At 40.1% G+C, this 26431-nt stretch overlaps 1 protein-coding gene across 2 annotated transcripts in view; it reads right to left on the bottom strand.

Moving 5' to 3' along the window:
• GAK (cyclin G associated kinase) overlaps positions 1 to 26431 on the bottom strand; it is a 71850-nt gene that overhangs the window by 14177 nt on the left and 31242 nt on the right. Inside the window, exons 12-22 of one of the 2 annotated variants that reach the window (XM_063294877.1) lie at positions 19123 to 19172; positions 18872 to 19020; positions 17047 to 17169; positions 15984 to 16117; positions 13926 to 14120; positions 12154 to 12271; positions 11369 to 11448; positions 10285 to 10478; positions 9962 to 10117; positions 8466 to 8942; positions 5257 to 5421 (exon numbers count right to left, since the gene is read on the bottom strand). In XM_063294877.1, coding sequence (XP_063150947.1) covers positions 5257 to 5421; positions 8466 to 8942; positions 9962 to 10117; positions 10285 to 10478; positions 11369 to 11448; positions 12154 to 12271; positions 13926 to 14120; positions 15984 to 16117; positions 17047 to 17169; positions 18872 to 19020; positions 19123 to 19172 — 1841 coding nt within the window. The remainder of the gene's footprint in view (positions 1 to 5256; positions 5422 to 8465; positions 8943 to 9961; positions 10118 to 10284; positions 10479 to 11368; positions 11449 to 12153; positions 12272 to 13925; positions 14121 to 15983; positions 16118 to 17046; positions 17170 to 18871; positions 19021 to 19122; positions 19173 to 26431) is intronic. The other variant, XM_063294878.1, reaches the window with a different exon arrangement.

The raw sequence follows: 26431 nt of genomic DNA, 5'->3' as shown, positions 1-26431 counted from the left end.
TGATTTTCTGTATTTAACTGTTGTTCGCTGCTCAGAGTCACAAGGCTGAGAACTGTGGTGACATATATTGAAATAAATAAATAAATAAACATTAAAAAAAACAGTAGAGGTTTAAAAATAAAACATCTTACAAATAATATTTTAATCTATACAATTCATTGTGGGTATCTTAAGTTGCCTCTTTGACAACTGCTTTTTAAAGCTGCTCTATGGTCTGCAATAATTCAAACCCTAGATTTAACATTCAGTCTGTGTTTTCCAGATTTTGGAGTTGTGCCTACATCTAGTTCTGGAAGCTTGACCCAATTCCGAGCAGCCATCCCCAATCCAGTGGCCTCCCGATATATTGGACTAAAACACCCTTTATTCCTTGTCAACGTGAATAAAAACTACAGTCTCACAAAGTTCTGCACAGTGGAGGAACCCTAAGCATTAGTATAAGAGGTTTCTTATAGTAGATGAACTTTTCTACTACTGAACAGGCAAGCCCTTCCTGGCAAACAGTGTACTGGGTCTTATTTTGAATTTCCCAGTTCTACCACTACCAGCATCCTATTCAGATCAGTTAGACTAAGACTTACTAAATCAGCATCTCTGCACGTTCCACTTTTCTCAACCTTCAAGTGTTTAATAGTGACTTTCAACAGTACTGATCTGCATTAAAATAAAAAGGCAAACACATGGCTTTCTGGTTGGGCTGGATAAGCTTTTTTAATTTATCTTGCAAATTTAGCATGAGCCAAATCTACTGCCCATTCTCAGATTTCATGTCCAGAAGGCCTTAGCTTACTCTGAGTATGAAACAGAGTGAATTCTGAAAAAAACACATTCAATTTGTCAATTGCTCTGGATGTTAAATGATTATCAGAGCCAAACTGAGATAGAGGATAAACCTTCACAAGTTGGTGTGCCACATATAAGTTAGACCAGTATTCCCAATATTTCCAGCCATGTTGGCTGGCAATTTTAAGAGTTTAGTTCAAGAATTCTAGAGGTCATTACATTATGAAAGTCTATGTCAACCCAAGGACAGCTTCAAAGGTAAGATACGTATACATTCCTTGATCCATTTCATGAAAAAGAGAACTGCATGGAAGACTGTTTCTACTTCCTTCTATGTTTTTGTCCAAGGTAAACTCGAAAGTTATTTCACCTTTGAAGTGAAATGTTTTGTGACACATCATTTAGATATACACTCAATCCTGTATAAGACCTCAGCTTAACAGTTAGAGATTAACAGACAAAATCTTTTCATACACTGTATGTCTGTTCCTGTACAGAACTCCCATGTCACTTTTTGCATGTGGAAAATCCCTGTTCATCAATTTATGCATGTGTGTAATCCCCATTTAAATTTAATGAACATTTGACTTTACTGGACACTCTTTTTTCCCCTCTTGGCTATCAAATTGAAGATTTGCTGTAAATAACAAGGCAGAAGGCACCTGCTATTTCAATAGCAATGGGGAAGGTGGTGGTGGTGGTTTTAAATCATGTCCATGTAGATTGGACAGCTGAAAAAAACCTGAAACCAGTAAAAGTTTAAATTATTATATTCGCTACACAAGAATTCACTGAGGTCAAGAAGCCATTACCCAACCCTGTCTTACAGCAAGCCTACTAAAGCTTCTTCCTTGGGAGAAGAGCAATGACAAATCTCGATAAAATAGTTAAGAGCAGAGACATCACACTGACAACAAAGGCCCACATAGTTAAAGCAATGGTGCTCCCCGTAGTAACATATGGCTGTGAGAGCTGGACCATAAGGAAGGCTGAGCGAAGGAAGATCGATGCTTTTGAACTGTGGTGTTGGAGGAAAATTCTGAGAGTGCCTTGGACTGCAAGAAGATCAAACCAGCCCATACTCCAGGAAATAAAGCCAGACTGCTCACTTGAGGGAATGATATTAAAGGCAAAACTGAAATACTTTGGCCACATAATGAGAAGACAGGACACCCTGGAGAAGATGCTGATGCTAGGGTGAGTGGAGGGCAAAAGGAAGAGGGGCCGACCAAGGGCAAGGTGGATGGATGATATTCTAGAGGTGACGGACTCGTCCCTGGGGGAGCTGGGGGTGTTGACGACCGACAGGAAGCTCTGGCATGGGCTGGTCCATGAAGTCACAAAGAGTCAGAAGCGACTAAACGAATAAACAACAACTAAAGCTCTCTAACAGATGATGCAATCGTTTTAGAAAAGCTCTCTGCATCTTTATCCAAAGCATGGAGCAGATGTGCTATTAAGCCGGCAAGCGAGATCTTTTCCTGACTCTACAAACTGTTATTTATAGATTTAATCAGGAGAGAAGCCTGAACAACAACTGCATGTGTGCCTCCTCAGTTCACAGTTAGCACAAGAAGGGCATTGGACTTTTTGTGTTTGCTTGTCTTCCCCCGCCTACTCATACAGACACCCGTCCAACGAGAGCTACTGCTGTGTGATAGAAACGCAGTGTTTTTACACACAAGACATCTAGATTCACAAGAGGATCATCATGAACTAGCAAAGAAAAAGCAAAAGGTCTTCCTATCAGCCCTCTCACTGCCTGATGGACAATCTATGCAAATGAGAAACAGCTACAAAGATGGTTCGGTGCTTATGACATGCATGTTTTTTTCCTCAATTATTTTTTAGAATGAAAAAGGACAACATACTTGTTACAGAAGAAATAAACGCACTGGAACTTTGATCTTGGTACAGATTAAGAGTTCATTGTGTTGTTGCCCACATGGGAAGAAAAGACATAGAATCACAGCCACCCCAGATGTCTATGTCCACTTCTCCAGCCCTTTTTTTTTTTTTTTACAAATAAATGAAGAAGGCAACTCTCTAGATACTTAACAGTGAGAATAAATTTATATTTTAATATAATGAGCTGAGGTTATTTGTCTGTCTTCTTTTTAGATTCCAGAGAATTTTAACTTAAATGGGCTACTGAGTATAATCAATACTTTGTATCCCTGGTTCTTATACACTGGATTTCCAATCTAACAGAAATAATTGGTATTCATATTACTTTTCTGCATACTGACTCCTACATCCCTAAAATGGTGTTACCCAAACCCAAGTAATAGCAATAGAATGTGGTTGCAAACAGGGCAAACGGTGTTTTAGACTGCATTAATATAAGTCTTCTACACATGGAAGAGTTCCATACTGGTCAGATGTCACCTCAAATGTTACGGCTAGTTCTATGCACCATATTTTTCAAAAGATTCAGACAAACTGGAATGGAAGCAAAGAAGGACAACAGGAATGATAAGAGGACTAGAAATTAGATCTGACAAGGAGAGATTGAGAGAACTGGTTACATAAAGTCTTGAAAAGGGAACACTGAAGGCAACCTTCCAAGGATTCATCAAATGCCTTATGAGATATCATGCAGAAAGTAGCCAAGACAGTGTTTCTCTGTTGTACTAGACATGGAATAATGTCCTGTTGTGCAGGACATGGAATAATGGTTATAAATTAGAGAAGGACAGTGTAGTAAGGTCAGTCAGGGAATGGAATCAGTTACCTACGAAAGTGGTGTGCTCTTCTCCACTGTGTATTTAAGCAACGTCTGGGCATACTAAATAGAGGCAATGGTTTGAATTTGGATTCTTGCAGTGAATAAGGGAGTTGGACTCAATGACCTAAAATGTCTCTTCCAACTCAGTGATCCTGTGATTAAAGGTGTAGCTGCCTGGGGACAGATGGAGTAAGGGAACACCAAGGTTTTCAGAAGTACAAAATACTTTAAGGGAAAAAAACCTCACAGGGGGCATGCCTGTCCCCCATTGGGGGAGATGGGCGGTGATATAAATTTAACAAATAAATAAATAAATGCCCAGTACCCGTGAAATTCTGACTGATGGTTGAAGAGGGAGAGAAAACAGAAAATCAAGGAGAATAAAATAAAATATCCTGGAAGAGATCAGGATTCCAGCTCACAGAATCTCCATCAGCAGAACACTCCACAATGCACTGCTCTGTTACAGAATTCACCACTATATTTTTAACGTTTAATAAGGTATATTTAAACTGGGGAAAATTCCAGGAGACCTTTATCACTCTTCAGAAGAAAATCGTAAGTAGATTAGTTTAGCTGTAGAATACACATAAGTTTTAAGCAGTAGCGGTACAAGAAGCTGTTTGCTAAAAGCAACAGGCTGGAAGGATACAAGCCACTAGTATAGGTAGTGTTCAAAACAAGCCCGCTCCATCTTTTCCATCATTTTACTGGCAGTAGAGAACTTTCATAGCTAACTACCAATCAGAACCCCCTTAAGGATGACTGATTAGGCAAAGGCCTCCAGATGTGAGCCTATTAAAAGGTTAATTCAAGCATGAATTAAGTTTTCCTACAGTTTCACTCTTAAGCAGAAGCGGACCACCTGGGATCCCCGGGGGCACATACAGCCTGTAATGTTATGTGGGAAAGACCTCGGGAGACTGGGCAAAGAGATGCTGCCAAGGGAACAGTCAGGTAAGAGACAGCATGGCCTGCAACTGGATAGTGGGTGGGGCAAGAGGCTCCGAAGAGACCTCCACAGTAGTTTCTCAGGATGTAAAGGGGATGGGTGGGGGAATTGTACTTTCAGACTTGCAAGATTCTGTTAATGTAGCTTTACCATAAAATAGAATTAGCTCATCTGGTTGTGGTTCCTCTCTGATTTACCGTGCGAGGCTGACATAGCCCCCAGCCTCCCCCTTTTTTTTTACACTGGCTGTGAAAAGGTTACCCACCCCTGTTTTTAAGGCAAAGTGAAGATGTTTCTAAGTTATACAAAACAAAACATTGAGAACCATGAAGGCTGTTTTTAAAGATGACATCAGCTCCATATTACACCTGACCACTTATGTGGCAGACAGGATACATAGCAAAAGAGAGCTTTTGCCTTCAGATGGCTGACTGGACAACAGAGCAGTCTTGAGAGCATTTTGATATTTAAAATGTTTACACTATGGGGTGAGGAGTGGCCTTTATTTTTAAATGCCTTATTTCCAACGTAACCACCTTTACACACAAAAAGAATCTGAAGATTAAAGAAGACCTCAGTTTGCAAAACATTCACCGTATCATATTGGAAGTTACAAGCATATATTGACAACAGAAAGCTTGTTCAATAGCAGTGCCATCAAAACATTTGTTTGACACTAATCCACCTTAACTAATCTGAGTATCACGTTTCACTCAACAGGCCATGTGATTTTGGGGAGAAAGGGAAGGAAAGAGAGAAGCAAGGTAGGAAACCATGTCATGCATCCACTTACCCAAATTAAGGAAGTCTGTGCTAGAGGAAGGAGGCGGTGCACTGTGTGTGGAAGGAAACATAGCAGGTACAGTTGGTGCATTTGAACTAAGAAAGTCACCAAAGAGATCAGGGCCGGTAAGAGTTGGACTGTCTGCATTGACTGTGAATGGGTCAAACTGGTCGGCTAAAGATAAAACAAAACACAACACAACATTCTTGGTGTTACTTGAGATTCTTCCAGAAATAAGGCAAACAAAAAATGAGATTCTACTCTTGCAAATATGGCAAGCCTGAGGAAGTGCCAACACAAGGCATGTTAAGGATAATTTCTTTCTAGGTGTTAAGACTGGGCTTTACACTACCCTTCTCTGAGTATTAGGGCTTAAATGCTATTATATAACAAAAGGATATCTAATCATCAGAAAGAACAACAATCTTCTGCAATAATTCCTCAGATATCTGTACACATTCAGCCTCTTAAGTCTCTTGACTTTCAATAAAGAAATATCTGCACCTCTGAAACACACATCCTTCACAGAACGCCAACTAAGTTTTCTACTGAAAGAAAGCTTGCTGACAAACTGAACTTAGCACAAAAGTCATCAGCAGAAGGAAACCTAACAGGTCTTCCTTAAAAAAAGTCAATCCCTGTGGCCTTGTGGCCTAACAGCAGTAGAAAAGCCATACTGTACCAGTCAGAAGGGAAGGCATTACTGATTTTTTTTCAAAAGAAGATATGGAAGGGGGAAAAGAAAAGAAAAATAAACAAAAGAGCAGCCTCCAGCCTGAAGGTATTTCCCTGCCTACTGTCAAGCAAATGCTGACTGCAGCTGCTTAGGAGCCGTATTTATACCCAGCAGGGAGTGCCACGCTGTGGCCAGCAGGCAACCTGGCAGATGCTCCACCTTGCCACTCAAAGGTTTTAAGAATCAAGACTCCAAGAAACTAAGATATGGTCATGTTAGCTGGGAACACAACAGCAAAGTTGCTCATCTTAGCAACACCCCCCCCCCACCCATTATTTCAAGAAAAACTAACCTGCTCATCTCCAATCACTTTCATCACACACAAAGCAGGAGAATGTAGTAATAAACAAAGCATTTTCCAGAAACAGCTGAGTCTCCACATACAATCGTGTGTCCGGAGGCATTCCAGACAATCGCAGCACAGTTGCCCTCACCTGATGTCAAGATGTATTACAAGCATCGGAACAATCTGCTTTCTCAAGGCAACCTTTGCATTTGTAAAGGATGAGGAGGGCAGGATCTCGAGAGATAAAACCGTACTACACTTGCCTTCCACAAACTCCATCAAGTGAATGGAGTTTGCATTTCCAGCCATTAGAAGGCACAACCCTCAATTCTACATTCTGCTTAGGTTTGGAGGGAGGAGCATATATGGTAGGTAAACTTTGCAGTGGATACAAGTCAGAGTGACTACCGCAAAGGTGAACGCACCATTTTCATAGTTTCTAGGAATGCACAACCAGTCACACCTTTTTCAGTCAGATTCTGAGAGCAAATACAGTCACTGAGAATTCAGAAAGCAGACCAACTGATGATGAGCCACATGATTGGGCAAGTGGGGCTGCCTTAAACATCTCACTTGACAAGTGAGTACTCCTCCTGGATTGCCAAATTCTAAACAAATTACTTAATGTTCAGAGAGACTGCCTAACAAACATCCCCCTGCCCCAATTTTATAAATCTGTTATGCTACAGTTAGTTTCAAGAACATGGCACTCTCTATAGGTGTTGGACCAGATCTCACATCGCATTGGAGGGGGCTGGATTGAAACCGACTAAAACATTTGCCACAGAAATCTGTTTTACTACTGTAAGACACTTTTAAACCTTATGAAGAAATGAAAGAGGTGGCGCTTTGGGCTCACACGGAGCCTTCATTGTGCCCATTATATTGTAGAGATGGCAACTGTCCTAACATGTTAGACACCCCTGTTCTGTAATCTCTTGCCATTTGGAGATAGCTCAGGAGATCAGTAAGATCTCTTATACAGAAAAATGGGCAGCAAGAACCCAGTGAGAACTTTAATTTCTACAGACAGGAACAGGATAGGAAAAAAAATGTGTGAGCATTGCCCTGTCCTCCCAATATTATTGCATAAAACTCTATTTCCTGAAAAAATTGTAATTTCTGATTTTGAAAGTTCACATGTTGGTATGCATGCTAAACCTAGAAGTACAGGTAGTCTTTGCTTATCAACTACAATTGGGACCGGCAACTCCATCGCTAAGTGCCGCAGTCACTAAGTGAAAATTCATGTGATTGCACCGGACTTATGACATCCCTTCCACTTCCATCATGGAAGTGAATCAGCCCGGTTGTTACCAAGAAATCACATGACTGCAACTTGCGATTTCACTTCTGCATTCTCCATTAATTCTGCTTGTTGGAAGTTGGTTGTGAAGCTCACAAATGGCGATCACATGACCGCAGGACACTGCAATGGCTGTAAATACAAGGATTGGTCACAAAGCTTCCCCCCCCCCAACCATCGTAACTTTGAACGGTCACTAAACAAGGAAGTCAGGAACCAAGGACTACCTGTAATGGCTAACACTGATAGTATCCAGGAATAAAGCTAACATTGACCACATTATTCTTGGATATTATTAAACTGCTAAGCATGCACTTCTTAAGAATTAGCTGTTAAACTGAAGTTAAGCCATGCTTGTTTTACAGCTCTTGCCTTTGTCTTTAAGGTAAGGTAACAAGGTGTAATAACAGCAGCAACAACTGATGGATTAAACCAAAGAACCATTACATGTTACTGATGTGTAATCTTTTTCATTTCTCTCCCCCTCCACAAGCCTCCCAAAGTATTTATACATGACTTATTCTGCTATAAGCACAAAGGCTAGAAATGTGCCATTAAAAAATAAAATAGAAAAAGCTGAGACTGTCAGGACCTGGCATCTACTGAAACATTCAAACATTCCATTTCATATTCTAGAGCAGTTTTTTTTTCCAACCTGGGTTCAGTGGAAAGATTAATGGAAGAACAAACTCTTCATAAGGGATGCGGGGGACTCTCTGCAAGGGACCAAGGCACAGCAGAAAAGGCAGGGCTTGTCAGACGACATTCAGAAGCCCTGCCCCTCTCGATCACAGACTTAGCACAAATGCCAAAAGAAATGAAAGCTGTCTATCTCGCCCAGCTGCTCTCCAGACCAGGGCTGGAATGAAAAGGAAGCACAAGGAACCGACCTGTAGAAGAAGAGGTGACTGCCGCCGAGGAACAGTTGCCCTGGGGATTTCCTGAGGCCTGGGACTGGCCACCAAAAAAAAAGTCTGCTCCTCCACCCAGGAGGTCTGCAGTTGAGTCTTCTGAAATTTCTGGAGCGCTCCCAACAAACAGGTCATTCAGCAAGTCTGCATTGCTGGAAGAACTCTTCATCTCGGTTGGAGGCTGGAGCAGTTCAGGTGGAGCCTCTGAATCCAGCCCAAGCAAGTCAATGCTGTCTTCTTCAGGAGTCTCTTCTGACTGAGCAGCTGGCATATCAAAGCCAGCTTCAAAAAAACACTTGCCATCTTTCTGTTCCAGGAGCTGCATCTCTCGTTCCTCATCATTGGGGAATGCAGAAGGTTCCTCACTGGGAGGCGCGTTCTCCTCCTTTTCCTCAACGAGCCCAAGACTCTCTTGAGAAAAGGGACCTTCAGGAGCAGTTTCAGACTTTTTTCCTTCTGTTTATTAAAAAAAAGAAAGAAGTTCATTTCTTTCTTATTATATTCATATCCGGCCTTTCCCCAAGAAACTCAAAGCAAGGCCTATGGGATTCTCTTCTGTTATCAACATAACAATTCATCCAAAGGCACCTGCTGAGCTCAATGGCTGAGTTCAGAGCAACAATATAACTTTACATGTCAACAACCACTTTTCCCATGGGGCATTTTGGTAAAGCTCCAAGCGGCAGTCCTCAAATTGCCATGCTGCCAAGTCTTAGCACAGCCTTGAGAAGTGTGGATTTCAACTCCTGGAATCCTTTTGTTAGCATGACCACTGCTGAGAATTCTGGGAATTGCGGCCTCACATTTCAAGACTGCCCAGTTTGAGGAAGAGTGTCTCAGTGTTAACTGACACCAACTCCAGGGCCCTCTTCTGCCACTAGACTTGCAAAGACTAGAGAAGGAGGTGGTCAGAAACAGCAAAAGAGCCAGCAGCTGAAGTCTCCCCACCTTGAGAAAGAAACTTAAGTGAGGAGTTTTGCCAAGGGCGTTATTGAGAGAAAATGCTTCAGAAAATCATATCCACCATAACCAAGAGGAACCAAGGAAGCAAAATGTCTACTTGTTTTATGCATCTATAATGAGTGAAGCAAGGCAGGGTGTGGTTGAAACAAAAGGCACGTTGGAAAGCACAGCTCTACCACTGGCTGTGTTTAAAGACCAATTTTGGGTTTTATGCTGACTTGGCTGTAACAGGCCAAGAAATGAAGAAAACGAGGCTAGCAGCCACTACTAAAAAGAGCAATTCAGATTTAAGAACTAGTACCCAGCACATGTGTTTGATTTTCTCTTCCCTGCTCTCCTCCTTTTTCCTGTGTGTTATGGAATTTAGATTGTAAGCCTACGGGGAGGGATGAGATCACTCATCCATAGGCTGCTCTGAGAACCTCTGAGGCTAAGAGAAGGGTAAAAACAGAGTTTAGAAAACTGAAGAGAGCCAACACAGCTTTTGCCAGTAGCAGATCCTTTCCCTTTACCTTGCCAGTCTAGTGTATGAAAGAAATTTGCCTCAGCACTGCTGCTCTCTGGAGAGTCTGGCTCCACAGGTGGGCCTTCAGAAGACGCTTCTGATGTCGATGCTTCTGCTTCATATTGGGCAGTTGATCCCGGCTGCCTAGGCAGTTCAGGCTTACCTATTAGATGAAAAATAAAATTCAGACCCAAGGGATATAAAAAACTCCCAGTTTAAGCCTCCTGTCTCTTTTGGGACTGGCTTTCTATTTGGTGCTTAAAAAGGAAAAAAAAAGACTGAAAAGAAAGATTATGGAGAATTTAAGTAGGTGCTCTTTCTTTTTCTTACCAAATTTTGATAAAATCTCTTGCTGTTCTTCACGGCTGGAAAAAAGGATCTTGGGATTTAGACCTTTAATGTTCAAATTATCCCAGGGAGCTCGTTCCATGCTGGGCCTATTTCGTGGCTCCACTTCCACTTCTAGATTCACTTGAAACAAGTCAGGATACTTCTCTTGAATATCACAGGCATCCAGATCATACCTGTAGTAATATTACATTAGTTAGAAGCACATTTTTTTAAAGAAGGACATTGCACAGGGAAACCTCTTGAAGCAAGATTATAGAGCCCTTAAACAAATCTCATTTGCTTCAATGAGGCTTGCAATGGGCAGCCCGCCCATAGATTATGACCTTAGCCATTTTATCCCTCTAGATAAAAAACTTGGCTTTCATAAAATAGCAGAAGATTCCCCCCCTCAGCCTCTTAAATGTTGAAGAAAGATCAGATTTTAGAACAAGGGTTGTTAATTGGCACTTAATGAGGGCAATATTGGGGCTACCAGGCTCAGTGATATTGAAGCCGCACTAGAAACCAATAGAAATAACATAAATGGGAGAAAAGGGCTGGAAATTAGGTCTCAGGATTATGTATTTCCATCCTTCCATCCTGTTACGCAAACTCATTTCTCTTACCCAGCTCTGCTTGCATTTGGTTATGATATCTGGCCAAACCTAGAACAATTCAAACTTTGCTTCAGAGCCCAACATTTGGAGTCTATTTTACCTTCACTGTGAAGTGATTAGAAGCAACACTGAATGGTGCAGTAAGTGGGGAGAATTTATATGTGAAGGGAGTTAGAAAAGAGGGTCCTTCAGGCTGCAGCCATCCCCTATCCCTTGATTTCTCAATTCTGATTCATGTTCCATTGGCATTCATGTAGAGACCAAGGCATGGCTGAAGAAAAAAAGCCTGGTGTTCCCCAGATATTTTGGTCACTTGGGTAGCAATTATGGGAGCTGTTGCCCACTGGGTTGAAAAAGGCTGAGGAATTGTATTGGAGGAAGCTGTATTTTAAAAACAAACGAAAGTATAAGAATGCAAGTACAAGGAGTGTTGTGAAGTGTTTTCTAGAAAGACGTTATCAACATACTTTGCAAATTTCACAGTAGTGGCATTGCGAGGTACAAATCCTGTGTGAAACTGGATCTGGAACATCTTCATTGACGCCATCTTGAAAAGGAACAGAAAAATGAGTTAAGACTTGTCAGGGAAGCAATATGCCTGGAAGACCCCAATGCTCACCTGGCCAGCATTTCATTACACATATTCTCTGGCTGCCAACCTTGCACTGAATGGCTTTGGCCCTGAAACAGTTTCTCTTGCATCCCAATGACGTCCTGCTGTTCATAAATTTATTCATAGCACGTGGGGCCATGCCACTTTTTCCAGGCTCAGGGCAGCTATAATCAATGTCAGCCAACTATCTGGGCCAAGGAATAAGTTGAATTAGTAGCTAAGTGTTACTGTGAATAAATCTCAAGCATTTCAAGTACTGTATATACAGAATAATCTGATTTTCTGTAACAACCTGCAGAAAATTTATATTCATATATCCTCTTCAAACATTTACTTAAAAAAATGCAGGCCCACAAAGCAAGCCATGGCACTGAACTCTCCCATTTCACTTTGACTGTATACATTTTTTGTAGCAGCTTCTGTTAAATAGTGCCCCTTAATTCTTTTATTTATACTTATACAACTTTTTAAAAATTTCAGTTCAGTTCAGGAAAGCAGGAAAGTGAAAATGAGGAAACTCAAGCTTCCAGTTTGTATAATACTAAAAAAAAAAACCCAATCAACTACTAAGAACAAAATTCTACCCTTAAGTGCCCAATAACATTTTTAGAAGTTATGAGGACAGAGCTTGATTGTTACCTTGGCTTGGAGTCTGCCACCTAAAGTGGACCTGGCATGATATATCACAATGAGGACATCTCCTTGGACTGTGATGCCTAATGGGATTACTGCTTTACCATCTTCCATTTTGAAATCCCTAAGGAAGAAAAACATAGCTCTGATTTTAAGCTCTGAAAGCAACTGCAACTCATTCTACCAGTTTATTAGTTCCACTGCTTCCCTTTTTCAAATACCAATGTAGATATTTCAACACATCCACTCTCTTATAGCTGGACTCAGGAGCAATCATGCACACCATACAGAAGTCAAATTAATATTCCCTAATTTGATTTTGACTTCTGTATAGTGTGCAAAGTCAAATTCAAATTAGGGAATATTAATTTATTTTAGTTTATTAAAAGATATGGCCATAGATCAAACACAATATAGTTTGGTTTTACCTAAAGCTGGATTGTGTATGTGTTCCTTCGAGTCAGTTTTTGACTCCTGGTGACTGCCTGGACTAGTCCCTGCAGTTTTCTTGGAGAGGGAAGGACTGGCCCAAAGTTACCCAACCGGTTCTGTGCCTAAGGTCTAGAACTCCTGGTCTCCCAGTTTCTAGCCTGGTGCCTTAACTCCACTACACCAACCTGACTCTCTAGCTGGACTCCAGAATGTAATAAAAGTTTAAGGATTACTCAAACAGCTATAGTATTATAAGCTAAGATCAGCAAAAGCAAATCCATCTTTAAGTCTATCTACATTTATGGCAAAGCTAAACTTCTGGGATGGTCTTGCGTGACTTGAAAATGTAGACAAGGACCAAGGTTTGCCATACCCAAAATTTTATTCTGGTTTGGTCATTAAATAACAGACTTCTTTGTCTCTCTTAGCCTGAAATCAGATCATGAACTGATCTGGGAAGTCCCAAATTACATGGCGATTGTTTCCACGAAAGGCTGACAAAGTAGCTTGGGAATTGATCTATGAAATACAAACACAAACACTCCTTTGACAAGCCCATTTCATGGGATTCCAGGTTCTAAAACTAGGTATTAATATTGCAGCAAGTATATACAACTGCCTGTTGCTTAGTAACATTGGGTTCCAGTTGTGGACATGCTAAGATTAAATGGGGTTTTTGAGAGCCATTTCATACTATGCTCTAGGGCAACCTTCTCAAATCACATGGCTTTCCAGTTGTGTTACACTACTACTCCCATCAACCCTCAGCTTGCATGACCACTGGATGTCAGAAATGGTTGACTAACGTATCTGAACTCCAAGAGAACAAAATTCAGGCAAATCTGCCTTTACTTTAAAGTAAAGGAGCATCCAGTCACACCTAAAGCCTGAGAGACTGGCCACCTTTGGCTCTTTTTTAGCTGATATCCAGCTTAGCCCCACGTCTAAAGCAGGGGAAGACAATGAACAAGGCCAGTCCATCAGCCTTGATAAAGTTCCAACTTCTCCTTTTCCTTTGTACCTTTAAGAACTCTGGGATTTCTCTTCTCCTTCCCCATATCCCCTTTACGTTTTATCTTTTAGTTCATAAATTGAAGACAGGGATGCCGGTTATTTTTTTGTAACTGAGTCTATTCAGGGAGCCTTTCAGCACAATAATGAAACAAAGCATCTAATAAAATAACCATTGCATGAACCAGATACCTGCATCCAATAGTTGACTCTAACCGATGAAAATGCCAGCCATAAAGATGTATTAGATACTAAGGCACCAATGGATCTCCTCCCCACCTTACTCCACCTTGCTGCAAGAGACAAAATGGTGACTGTTGGGAAATCCCACTTACTTCATTTTATCATATTCTTGTGAGGTAGTAGTTACTCTTTCATCTCCAACATAAACTTCACAGAAAGGCCTGCAGCCATTGCGCTGCTTGCTGAACAGCGGAACTGGAGTCATGACGATTGATTTTATGAGGATTGGCTTGCTATGAGGAATAATGGGCTCATCAGCCATCATGTCACACATATATTCAATATATCTGGGAACACACAAGAACATGGTCAAAGTATACAGTCAAACAAGGCTGACTGAGCCAAGCCAATACAATGCAGCTTCAAAGCATACGTACCACAGTAGTCAATCTCATCAGTGAGTGTGCAAAAGCACGCATTCTTTCTTCTACTACTCTTATGCAGTACATATCTATCTATTATTGTAACACAGAGATGCCCTGAGAAGAATGCAGCCATCTTCTTTCAGTTTGCAAAGACATACCTTTCCCATAACTGGGAGACTTTCTTGCTATAGAGCAATGGCTGAACCACAAAAGTGTTTTAAATGTTTAGTTTAAGGGAGCATAATTAAGCTCATGCTAAGAAACAACTGGGACGCGGTGGCGCGGCGGGTTAAACCGCTGAGCTGCCAATCGGAAGGTCGGCGGTTCAAAACCGCGCGGTGGGGTGAGCTCCCGTTGCTCGTCCCAGCTCCTGCTCACCTAGCAGTTCGAAAACATGCAAATGTGAGTAGATCAATAGGTACCGCTTCGGCGGGAAGGTAACGGCGTTCCGAGTTGTCATGCTGGCCACATGACCCGGAAGTGTCTATGACAACGCCGGCTCCAAGGCTTAGAAACGGAGATGAGCACCGCCCCCTAGAGTCGGACACGACTGGACTTTACGTCAAGGGAAACCTTTACCTTTACCTTAAGAAACAACTGAGTTTTTACAAAAAAGTTAATGTTTTACCATTTATGTGTCATTTGTTATATGCCTGGATCAGCCATGGCTGATTCGACCTATCTTTAGGGCATAGGAAGCAAGTATCAACATGCAGCTGATCCATGTTTGAGGAACAAGTGCCTTTCGTAAAGCTCATGGAGTTGTTATAATATCTGCAATTTTATTGTAAAATTTCCTCTTTTTTAAATTTGTTATATTCCTATGTTGGGATTGTTTTATCAATGAAACGTATGTCAGAAGCATCAAAAATAAGTCTATTCAGAAATCTAAATACGTTTAAAAGGCATGAACTTTATCAGCACAGTAAGGTAGCATCTGAATGATAAGTGAGAGCAAGGAACCCTCAGTAGCTGAAAACAGGAAAAGCAGTGACATGCAATCTTGTAGAATGAACAGATTTACACATGCTATGCCTACTGTGGTTAAACTTAGCATGCTGCATGAGCCCAGAGTAAAATCAAATTGTGGTTAAGGAAGAATGTCTAAACTACAGGCTGCTATAACCAATTTATCATAAATTAAATTTCCTTAACCATTGTTTGGTTTATTGTCTGAATCTGGACTAACAGCTGGTGGTTAAGAAGCCATTAATCCTCCAGAAAAATGACATGAGGTAAAAGAGTGGTCATAAGCTAAGTCATTCCCACAATATTTTCACTGCTCCTGCTCTGTTATTGTGCCTTGTGGCACACAGACACCATGTTTAAAACCCAAATGGGTTAGGGAATGTCAGCCTTCTTCCAGTCTGCACACAATAACTCTGACTTTATTCTGGCCATGTTTCTAATTTTTTTCCCCAAATTAAAAAAAACAAAAACACAAAAAGTCAGAAAATGATGGGCAATGCAAATGTTGGTGGGCTATTAACCTAAAAAGAAGGGAAATGAAAAACCCCAGCCAGCTATGGCACCTATGCTGGATTTGCTGGATTAATTGGAAAGTGACGTAACCATGGTTTAATATTAACTTCAGTATTACAGTTATACAAACACATCTCAGTGTGGAGGGTTTGAGCAGGATAGAATCCTAAGGAACCGAATGCCTTTGTGAGAAGACACACTTCACTGATTGGTCCACAGCTTACTACTTTCTTAAAATCTGCAAATTTTACACAAAAGCAAGGTTTATCTTTGAGGAAACAGTTGTTTCTGCAAACAATGTACCTCTTATGCGATGGCCAAATGCCAGGAGGACACCGTTTCATACTAAACATATAAACAGCAGCTTCAGCAGTAGTGAAGAGGCGACAGAAACATAAGAAAGAACAGACAACGACTGCAGATGCTGCTCTTCCGTCCTATGAAAAAACACAACCCCACCAAACAGGTAAATTACAGAAAATCAAATACAATGTGCATTGACTATTGGCGAGAAAACTCTTTTGTGTAAAATTGCTCACCTATCTATATCCCTTTCCCCTTTACCCCCATAAAATTGTTGCTGAATTGTACCTACTTCTGGTCATTGACCGCAATAAAGGATTTGATTTGATTTGATTTGATAGAGGTGAGAAAAGGCAATCTTCTCACCTGTAGATTGAGAAAACAAGGTCTGTAGTCTCAAGGTTATTTTCCAAACCCATTACAGTACTAAAGCTAGGGTTGCCTATAGAAACGCATTTGTATATGAAAATCCAAATTAGACATAAGTTTTAGTATCATGAGGAAGAATGTTCTCTCAGTCAACTTTCTCTCCTGGATACATACTCTTATAAACAGCTGATTCCAAACCATTCAGATTCCTATTATAGAAAAGGTTCCTTGATCCGCTAACCATTTTGTTTGCCTGTTTCTGCTCATCTGTCTGCCATATGGTATCATGATCTCAAAACTCCTCTGCTGAGAAAGCAATTCTGTACTTTGGCAAGAATGATCCAGAAGCTGGGGAGGAGAGAATTTTCGTATCAGGATACCACGCAGCAGACACTTTTGGCTTGAGCCACACACACCCCGTCCCCCGTTTTAGCCCTGTCCACTGTAGCCACACACTCTCCATCCTCACCAATGACTGAACCCTAGCAGCCAAAAAATCCTCCCTCCCCTTACATTAAATCTTTAGGGTTGAATTAGAATCTTAGATCTATATCATGGTATAGATCTTCCCAATTTATATTGCTTCATGGTTTTAGGACATTCTGCCTCCAGGTTATTCATGGTGGATTTTGAGTCTCTTTCAGACCAGTGTGTATAGCAAAGCCCAGTTTCTCAATATTTAAGCGCTACTTACAAGACAATGCACAATGCAAACATTCTTTGGATCTTGCTTCAGCCATAAATGCATGTTCTTGCAGATGCTATAAAGGTTTTGAAGATTTGGTGTACGCCTTGCTGGCCAACCACATTCAGATACCTGTTAAGGAAACATTTTGATTTATTAAATCAAACATGCTGCCAACTATTATCTTAAATTTAACTTGTTCCACAACAGCGATCAAGCACTTTCCTTTCCTGAAAACCAATTCAACTGAGGCATGATCTCATTTAACAATGCTAAACCGGTGCAACTGGTACTTGTTTGTCCCATAACCATCTGCACATTTTGTCTACTCTTCATCTTTTTGGATCCCACCGAATGAAAGATTTAAAGGGGAAAAAAACCATTTAATAAAGAAGGGCAATATTGCAAGGATATTGTGTTTGCAAAATCACAGTCATTCTAGGTTCTTTAGGATATAGTTTTAAAAGATAGTAAGCTAACTTTATCTACTTCCCAGAAATTATTTTTTTGATATAAGTAACTTGCCATACTAAAATTGGCTTTTTGAAATACCCTCCTTTAGATTTTAAGTCATTTGTTTACAATGCTGCTCCAAATCCTTTGCCATCTATTTCCAGACACTGAAACCAGTCACATTCTGAAGCTTCAAACAGCTTTCATCATAAGAAGGCAGAAGGAGCACTACCAGGACAGAATACAAGGTCTTGCAATCCATCACGGGGCTAGTAGCCAACTGAAATTTGCAAACAGGGTATGAAGGAAACATGCTTCCCCTGTTATGGATTCCTGGCATATGGTGATTGGGTTGTGTAAGATCACATCTGGAAGCACAAACCTTTACTTCCAGAGAGCTGCCAGATCATCTCCAGAAGAGCCAGATCAGCATGGTCTGGAGGAGGAACAGATTGTCTCGAGAGGTCTTTGGAATGTTCTGTCTCTGAAAGGGAGTATTTTGCATATCCCTAATTCGGAGTGTGCTTTCTATGAACCTAGAAAAATTCTACACAGGCATCACATCTTCTGGCAGCAAATTTCAGTATTATGATTTGATCCAACAGTGGGGGCAACTCACAGCCCACATGTGCCTCTCCCTCTCCACCCTAAGGGTTCGGTGCAGCCCACAGCGCTGTCTTCATCTGTCACTAAAATTCAGCAGCATAGTATGGTACTGAAATAGCCTGGAAGCTACTGTAGTTTAGAATTAAGAAGCATATATAAAACGATACACATTTAGAGCTTATGCATATGGTTATACAAAACCAAATTCCATAAATATTTTTGAAGCAGATTTGCTGATATTTTGAATGGTCTTTTTCTTAATTTCAAATTATTAAAAATGGTAGATTATACGAACACATGCGCGCACACCCACCCACCCACCCACCCATCCAAACAGGTTATTTTTGTTTAAGAAATGCTAGTAGTAGAGGCAAAAGTATGTACTAGAGTATGTGCTGTTCTGTTTGTAAATGATCTCATATTCTGCTCAATGGACCTTTTGGAAACATCTGGTTGGCAACTGCCATATGCATGCATGCACTCTCTCCTTCTTTCTCTCTGTTCATGTATTTACTTTATGAAATACTACTTCCTTCTTTCGATTCCACCCATATCTTACTGGCAATCCCTTCTGCCCTTTGCAGTCCCGTAAGACTGAATGAAGCCTTCAGGCTAAAAAAGAGTTTGGGCTTTGAGGAAGAGATGATGGATGGAAGCCAGTTTGAAAGTTCCTCTTCTACACTACAGCAACTCTCTTACTACTTTCATACCAAGGTGAGAAAGATGTACAATGAGACGGGCAATATTGCAATGGGGGAAATGCTACTTTACAAACCCTGTTGTGAAATCTGGAGGGCCTATACGTCCTCGGAGACAGATTGTAGACAGCATAGCGTCCAGGATGTTTTGAGTCCAAGAACAGCCGCACATCTTCTATGTTATTCTTTATAGCAGACTCAACACCTTCTGCTGGAAATGACATCACTGGAGCACGTAGGGAGAGAGAAAAGGAGTGGTCAGGGTTGAACTCAATATATTTAACCTGCTTTTAAAGAAAATTATATTTAATAAATGCTTTTATCATACCAGCAATTCTGGATGTAATGTATGATATATCCAGATCTCCTTTTGCATAACTGAAATGAATATTAAGAAAAACTCACGTTAACAGTTAGAATGGGAGTTGGTTCAATAGATTTGCAAGCAGTTTACTAGATTCGACTGGCTTTTTGTTCATCAAACAGGGATAACACCTGTACTCCCTATCCCCAAGAGGTTTTCTCAAATGTGATTCTCAAATATCTGAATTATGGGAAATAATCTAAAGAATCCAGAACACCACTGGTTAGTACATAAATGGCAGCTTAAATGCATGAACCATTATCACGGGATTCTCTGTTTTGGGGCAAAAGTCAGGAAAAACCAATTATTCCAGAGCTGAAGGTTTCTGATCACCACCTTAGATAATAGGCTTTATAAAACTAACTTTTCTCAAGGGAGTGGGGGAAAAGCAATGTTCTCTTTGGTTGGGAGGAATCTGCATCTCTCTAGTTATTGGTAACTACTATTGCACGTATTCCCACAGGATACCCAATGGCAAGGTATGCTGGGAATTGTAGTTCAGTGACATCTAAAGGGCCACAGGTTCCCTCTTCTCAGATTATATCAAGGTTCTGTGGAATTAATAGGCTGGGTCGTTATTACACCAACAGCAAAGGTCCTTCAGGACACAATGGGCAAAGAGGTTTCAGTCCTCCACTAGCCCAGCCCCTTTGGTGTTGTAGAGACCAAGACAAATGACACTAAATGGCTACAGAGGGAAGGAGGAGCAGGAGGAGGAAGTAGTAGAATAGTAGTGAATGGCATTAAGCTACACAGTACCTAGATTAGCACTTCAGCGAAGTAGTCTACAAAATGATGGTCAGTTGTGCAGTGTGACATAGTGGTAAATCAGTCTCAAACAGTGAACAGGAAAAAAATGTATTATGCAGAAACAAGTTAATTTAGGTCAGCACAGATGGTATTTAGGCTCCTTAGAGGATAGCATGTTTAGAGTTTGAAAAACAGATTTATAAGTAGAGAAGTGAAACAAAGCACCCGCGTCCACACTCAAAAATGACAAATTCTTTAACCAACTATTTGAAGTCTGGATTCCACATGTATGCCCAAGATTTCCATCTTCCTTTAATAAGGGATATCAACTGAGGCTTGGTCTCCTCACCAGTTTGCTTCACAGCAAAGCTATGTGCTGAGCAAAATTCTTCCTAAACCATGGCACTGCATAGGTAAAGGATAGGGGAGATCCTTCTCTGAAAATGTTCCTGTATACTCAAGAAGCTCCCATACAACCGTAAGGTTGTAATCTAGCCCTTTTCCTCATCTACAGTGATGTTCACATGTGAGAAACTTACCCCGCCCCAATTTTCAGTTCAGTACAGCACAGTTCCAAAGAAGAATCTACAACATGTAGATTTCTGATGGTCAGGCTCTGGCCATAATGGCTGGGAATTATGGGCACTGCAATTGAAACTATTTGGAAGGAGCCAGATTGGGGAAGGTGGCCTAGGCCTAGAGCATCTTAGTTAGCACTTTCTGAGATGTAGATAATTTCAACAATTGACCAATTTGGTGAGGCCCCCTGAACAAAAGTGTGTAAGGATTACTCCTGCCCAAGTCAGTGGATTCTTACTTAGTTTGGTGTGAAGAGAGCTGTGTGCAAAATAGAAAAAGAACCCAGCAAGCCCTTGGGTTACCAACTGCCCAACCCTATCCTATACAACAAAGAAAGGGCAGCCTAAGTGAGATTTCTGATATTTATGCAGCAGCTTAAATTTTTCAGTGGGCCTGGATACCAAAGCCAGAGTTTTGCATGGAGCCATTTTTATCTATTCTCTAGAGTTTGCAACAACTTTTTTTTTCATTTTGTGGGGAATTGATCATGTAACAATCTATATGAAGAGCATTATACAGTGTGTATAGATTTCAATTTACTTGCTGTTATACAACTACTGGAAGTGAGCCTTTCCAAAAGGGATTTTAGTTTGAATGTGTTAGTTTAGTTTACATGGTTCACAGAGGTTATTTCATCTGGCTACCCATCACCTAAAAAAAAACCCGTATTCTTTCAAGCCCTAAAAATGACACAGAAATAAAAAAAACCGAAGATTTCAATGAGAATACTTGACAGCAATCTAATTCCTACTATCTGTTTCCCTACTGGAGCAGAAAAAAACAATCAGAAATACAAGACACAGCAATTTAGTGGACTGATTAAAAACAGAAGCTCTAAAGTTATACATGTTGCCAGGATTATCACATTAAAAATACGATACTAACTATAAATGTAACTGGGAACCTATCGGCAATGTCTTAATTCATAAAGTTATAGGTCTACCAATATGCGTGTGCTAAAACAATGAGCAGAGATCACAAGCCACATGTATAACTTGAGAGTTCAGAAACCTTTCCGTAGCAAGCTTCATACTGGCAAGTGAGCTGTTAGCATGCACATACAGTACAAATACTAACATACTGAAGACATATTTACCTTGGGCTGCTAAGGAACATGGGCGTGGAATGATGAGAAGCGATGGGGAAAAATGGGTAAGGAAATAAGCATCACACACAAAGTCAAAATGTAAAACAAAACAAAACAAAACAGAAGTCATCCAAAAAACAAATCAAAGATGGGGAAAAAACTGAACTCCCCAGCCAAATCTTGCTTTTGCTTTTCCTTCTTGCAAATGCCTTAGCCTACATTAAACTGGATGAATACCATTATGTATGCATTTATTTATTTATTTATATTTCAAATTTCCATCACCGCCCATCTCCCCCGAAAAGGGGACTCTGGGCGGTTTATGACTAACAAGAGCCATCAGTGTGGACAAGAGCCAAGATTGACAACTCTTCCCAAAATTAGGTGACTATTTTCATCAGTACTGTTGATGCCACATTGATACCCTGTATTTCCATGATATATTCTGAGAGATACAGCAATTCTCCATATGTTTATTTGTAACGTCTACCAGTTTAAAGGTTGCTTGTTTCCAGCTAAGAATGCCTGGGTCAAGTTATAAATATTCACAAGATATGAAAAACTATCCCAATCCAGAAATTTAGATATATGTGATCTCTCATTACATACCACAGCCTTCCTCAGCCTCATGCTTTCTAGCTGTATTAAGAGTACTACGTACAGAATTCCCAGCTAGCATGTGTTACAAAACATCTGGAAAACATCTGATCTACTGCTTTAATTACCCAAGAAAGTCAAACTATTTCAGATAAGCCCATTTGGGGCGGGGTTAGAAATAGAAGTCAGTATATAATATGCAAGTGAACTGACTTTGCTGTACCGTATTATATAAGAAAACAGCCATTAAGAAAGCACAGACCTCTAATTCTGTTGGATATATATAGAATAAATGGATCTTTAGTAAAGATGAAAGATACTGTATAACAGTGCAAATACCATTGCTGTGTTAGGCTACCCATGCACATGTATTCCCAGAAAAGAAACTAACATGATTATTTTGTCGCTTTAATAAAATCCTTGATTGTATTTCCTAGATTATTGTAAGAATTAATTTCACTATTTCGGAAGTATTTTGTAAATTAGGTTTAAAGATCAACAGCTCTAGAGTTCTTATACCATCCAATCTTGTTCTGTGGCTCAGACTATGAAGCACCAACTAAGAAACAACACTTGGTAGTGAATGTGAGATATTTTTTTCTAAAGTGGGACGTTGCAAAATTATTCTGACCATCACTACCCAAATCCCAGTACTGTAACAGCCCATAACACATGAGACATCAGCCCATGAAACTTGAAAAGACATCCCAAGGTGCTTCACCTTGCCCAGGAAAGGCCCCACTTGAAAGAAACGGTCTCAGTCCCCAACGGGGATTCCCTCTGACAGAATACAGCTGCTAGCATTCAAGCACTGAATGACTAGTGAAAAGGAAAAGCTAAAACCAAGTGAGCTTCTTGAGGTTCAGTGTCACCAACAGAATCACATCATGGAACAGTTTGTGGGTTAAATGATTTATGATTGGTTAGCCTAATCCTGATGTCATAATCTCTCCAGAATACTAGATCTGAATCTCTCTATAAATCAGTTTCATTTACTATTAGCTAAATACTTAATGGCAATGGCCTTTCCTCCTCGTAAACTTTTCATTAGATTAGGCTGTTGAACAGCAGAGGAAGAAGTATGTTTTGTCTCCAGTCTAACTAGTTGATTCTTCCCTGCATAAAAATGCATGTAGAGTTGGAATTATGGGAAAACTGTCTACGGATTAACACTGAGATGAAGGACTGTGCCTCTTTCTCCCACTGATGTCTTCAATAGCAGTAGCTAGACTTCAGAAGCCACCAGTCACCCACTGAGCTACAGAAGATCCAAAAAAGTCCATAAGGCTCTCCGATCTGATGATGTCCATTTCACCCTTCAGTGTATCCAAATAATTTATATTATTTCATTCCAAGTTTGCAGTTACGCATTTAAGATAAAGGCGTATGAAGATGGATAAAACTGAAAGACTACTATAGCTATCTTTGCTGATATCCAAAGGATAGAAGTTCCCATCTTTTTATTTTAAGCATTGTCATCAAAACCTTCTTCAGAGCCCATATAAACAAACCTTCTAAAACACACTCTCTTGAGCAGTGAAGTAATAACCACTGATTTGACCATCAAATGTGCAAAGAGTAATTGATTCATGCTAAAGTCATACCAAGCAATAATACTTCAATTCACAGAATGCAGCATTGCCCAAGGGTATTTGTGAAGCAAATTATAACTTCAAGTAATAATATAACACTGAATATGACATAGAAAAGATGGCGCTTAAGAACATGTTACTAGAATATCATCTTCCCCCATGAACCATCTGCAGGGCCATTAGTGATTTAAAGACCATAGAAACTTTGGTCTAGAACCTGGTCCCCAATGTGGTATCCAAGACCAACAAGTGACAGTGTGCCATCTACAGCTTGTCCAACTCCTTGCCCTATCTATTTTTAAAATATTCTTGTAGTTTAAAAAAATAAATGGGAAATTAGCATGTTGCAAAGCAAATCAGTAAAGGCATAATCTACAGTTCCTCTGGCCCAAGGAACAGACTTAGAAAATAAAACAGCGGGTAATTGCAATCCAGGGTTTTGTTTATCTTCTGTTTATATGAGGGTTCTGTGGTTGGCCAGACTCACCATGGCAACCATTTTGTGGGAATGCCCATTACAGGTGATCAAAGTCTCAAATGTGCCCACCAGCCCCCCCCCCCCAATGAAAACCCTGGTCTAGAACAGGTACAAAGGTGCATGTAAAAAAAGAGTCTTACTCTGCTTGGGAGAAAACAGACTGATACAATCACAGAATCAATTAAGGAATTTTCACTTCTACACCAGATATTGTATTCAAAAATTATTGCAATAAAACAAAAGCAGAAACGCAAGGCTTGCTTCTCATGTCACTAAGGTAGACCTAAAAAAAATGCAAACCCATCTCATTGCTCCCCACCCCGTCTTGCCATTTTTTGAACGCAAACATCACACGGGTCACTCCGAACTCTCTGTTCCCATGCCCACACGTCTTCTCGGACAATAACTGAAGGAATGAATGAAATGATTGCCACAAGCCCACATGATTTAGAAACTATGAGTTGCTAAGGCGACACAGAACAGAGCAAGCCTTCAGTGCTGTCTCTTATCTAACATGAGAGCTAGATCCAAAACCAGATTAGAGATGAAATGCAGCCTCCAAACAGACTTTTAGAAGTTCCAGGAGATACTCTTTGGGTCTGGCCCAACTATGTGCCAAGATTCATGAATTCTCTTCCTTCACTCAACAAATGTGCCCCGAGTGTGAGTCCTGTCTCCCGTTTGTGCTAACAACATTGATGGTGACATCCTCCTCAGCTGCTGTGTATTTTTTGTTTTTATGATGGACATTTGGGGGTTTTTTTGAGTGAGTTGAGTGTTTGGGACCAATTATGATCTTATATTGGGCCTTACAGTGTAATGCTATAGCTCTGGTGACTGGGAAATGATTCTAACTGAAAAGCCAGCCAGCTTGACAGGCCTGTTTTCAGCAATTCTCAGCTATGATTTGAAGGCAAACTTTCTCACATCCAACTTGCAATGAAGTACCCACAAGGGAATAACTTCACTGGGTTCTAGTTGATTTTCATATGTAAATTTGGCGTGCTGGTTTTAAGTCTATTTACCTGCTTTTCAGCATTAAGATTAATCCTGAAATGGGAGTATAAAAAGCAGAAAAAACAATTGAAACACATATCATTTTAAAAAATTCTTCCACTGTAATTGGAAATTAGTACACAAGAATTATATTCCACTGTAATTGGAATACAGTATACAAGAAAAGGTATTTTGTCAGACTATGAAGATCAGGGAGAGTAACCTGCATCACCTGACCACACTAAGATTCTGCTGCCAAAATTTGGCATATTTTAATGAATGGGAAGTCACTCTTTTCCTTGCACTAAAACTCACAACAGGCCTTTTGGGGCTGGATTTTGGATTATTTTCTGTTTTTTTTTAAGTCATTAACAGGAAATGCCACATCTGAAATATTCACTATGACAATTTTGTTTCAAAATCTAACATTCCTAGGCTTTGCTAGTAATAATTTAAAGTTGCCACTTTCTTTCAGTAGCCTACTGCAGAGTTGATGACAGGACAATACAGAAATGATACAAAGCGATTGATAGGTACAGTGACCATACGTCCTTTATTTCAGAAACAGAAATAGATTTATTTAGATTTATTTTATTTAATTATTTATGGTTTTGCTCTTGAATTTTCCTTTGTAAAGCAAAGTTACAAACATAAACAATTATTATTATTATTTATCCTGAACCTCTTTCATGTTTGCCCCCTTTTCAGGTTTGTTCTTTATTTTTTCCAAGAAAATACGGTCACCGTATTGACAGGCAAACCAGAGTTATATATACGGGGTGTCCCAAACGTCAGGCCCCTTAGGCCAATTATAATCTTATTAACAGAATCTTATTTTTTTCACAGAAAGTGTTACTGTACTTAGGAATGTTCAAAGATCATGCATCAAACAAGTAAGGAAATGTTTATAAGAAAATTTGCAACCACTTTAACATTGAATGTAATTTATTCAATACATTGTCTATGGGGCCTGACTTGAATGGTGTGCTATATTTTTAAATTTGGTGACTTGGTATTGGACCATAAATAAATTTTTAAAAATTAAATTAATTTGTCTGTGCGACCTGACTTTTGGAATTTTATTTTATTATTATGTTTCTCTCTCCTGAACAAGGGACATTTTGGCTGTATGATTTTTCAGAGCTGGAGTTCCAATTTTTTCCCCAAGATTTCTGGTACATCCTAGTTGAAAGA

Source organism: Candoia aspera, chromosome 2 (genome assembly GCF_035149785.1).
Source record: "Candoia aspera isolate rCanAsp1 chromosome 2, rCanAsp1.hap2, whole genome shotgun sequence".
Taxonomy (NCBI): Eukaryota; Metazoa; Chordata; class Lepidosauria; order Squamata; family Boidae; genus Candoia; species Candoia aspera.
The sequence above is the reverse complement of the archived record's forward strand: the minus strand, read 5'-3'. Positions and strand labels throughout refer to the sequence as shown.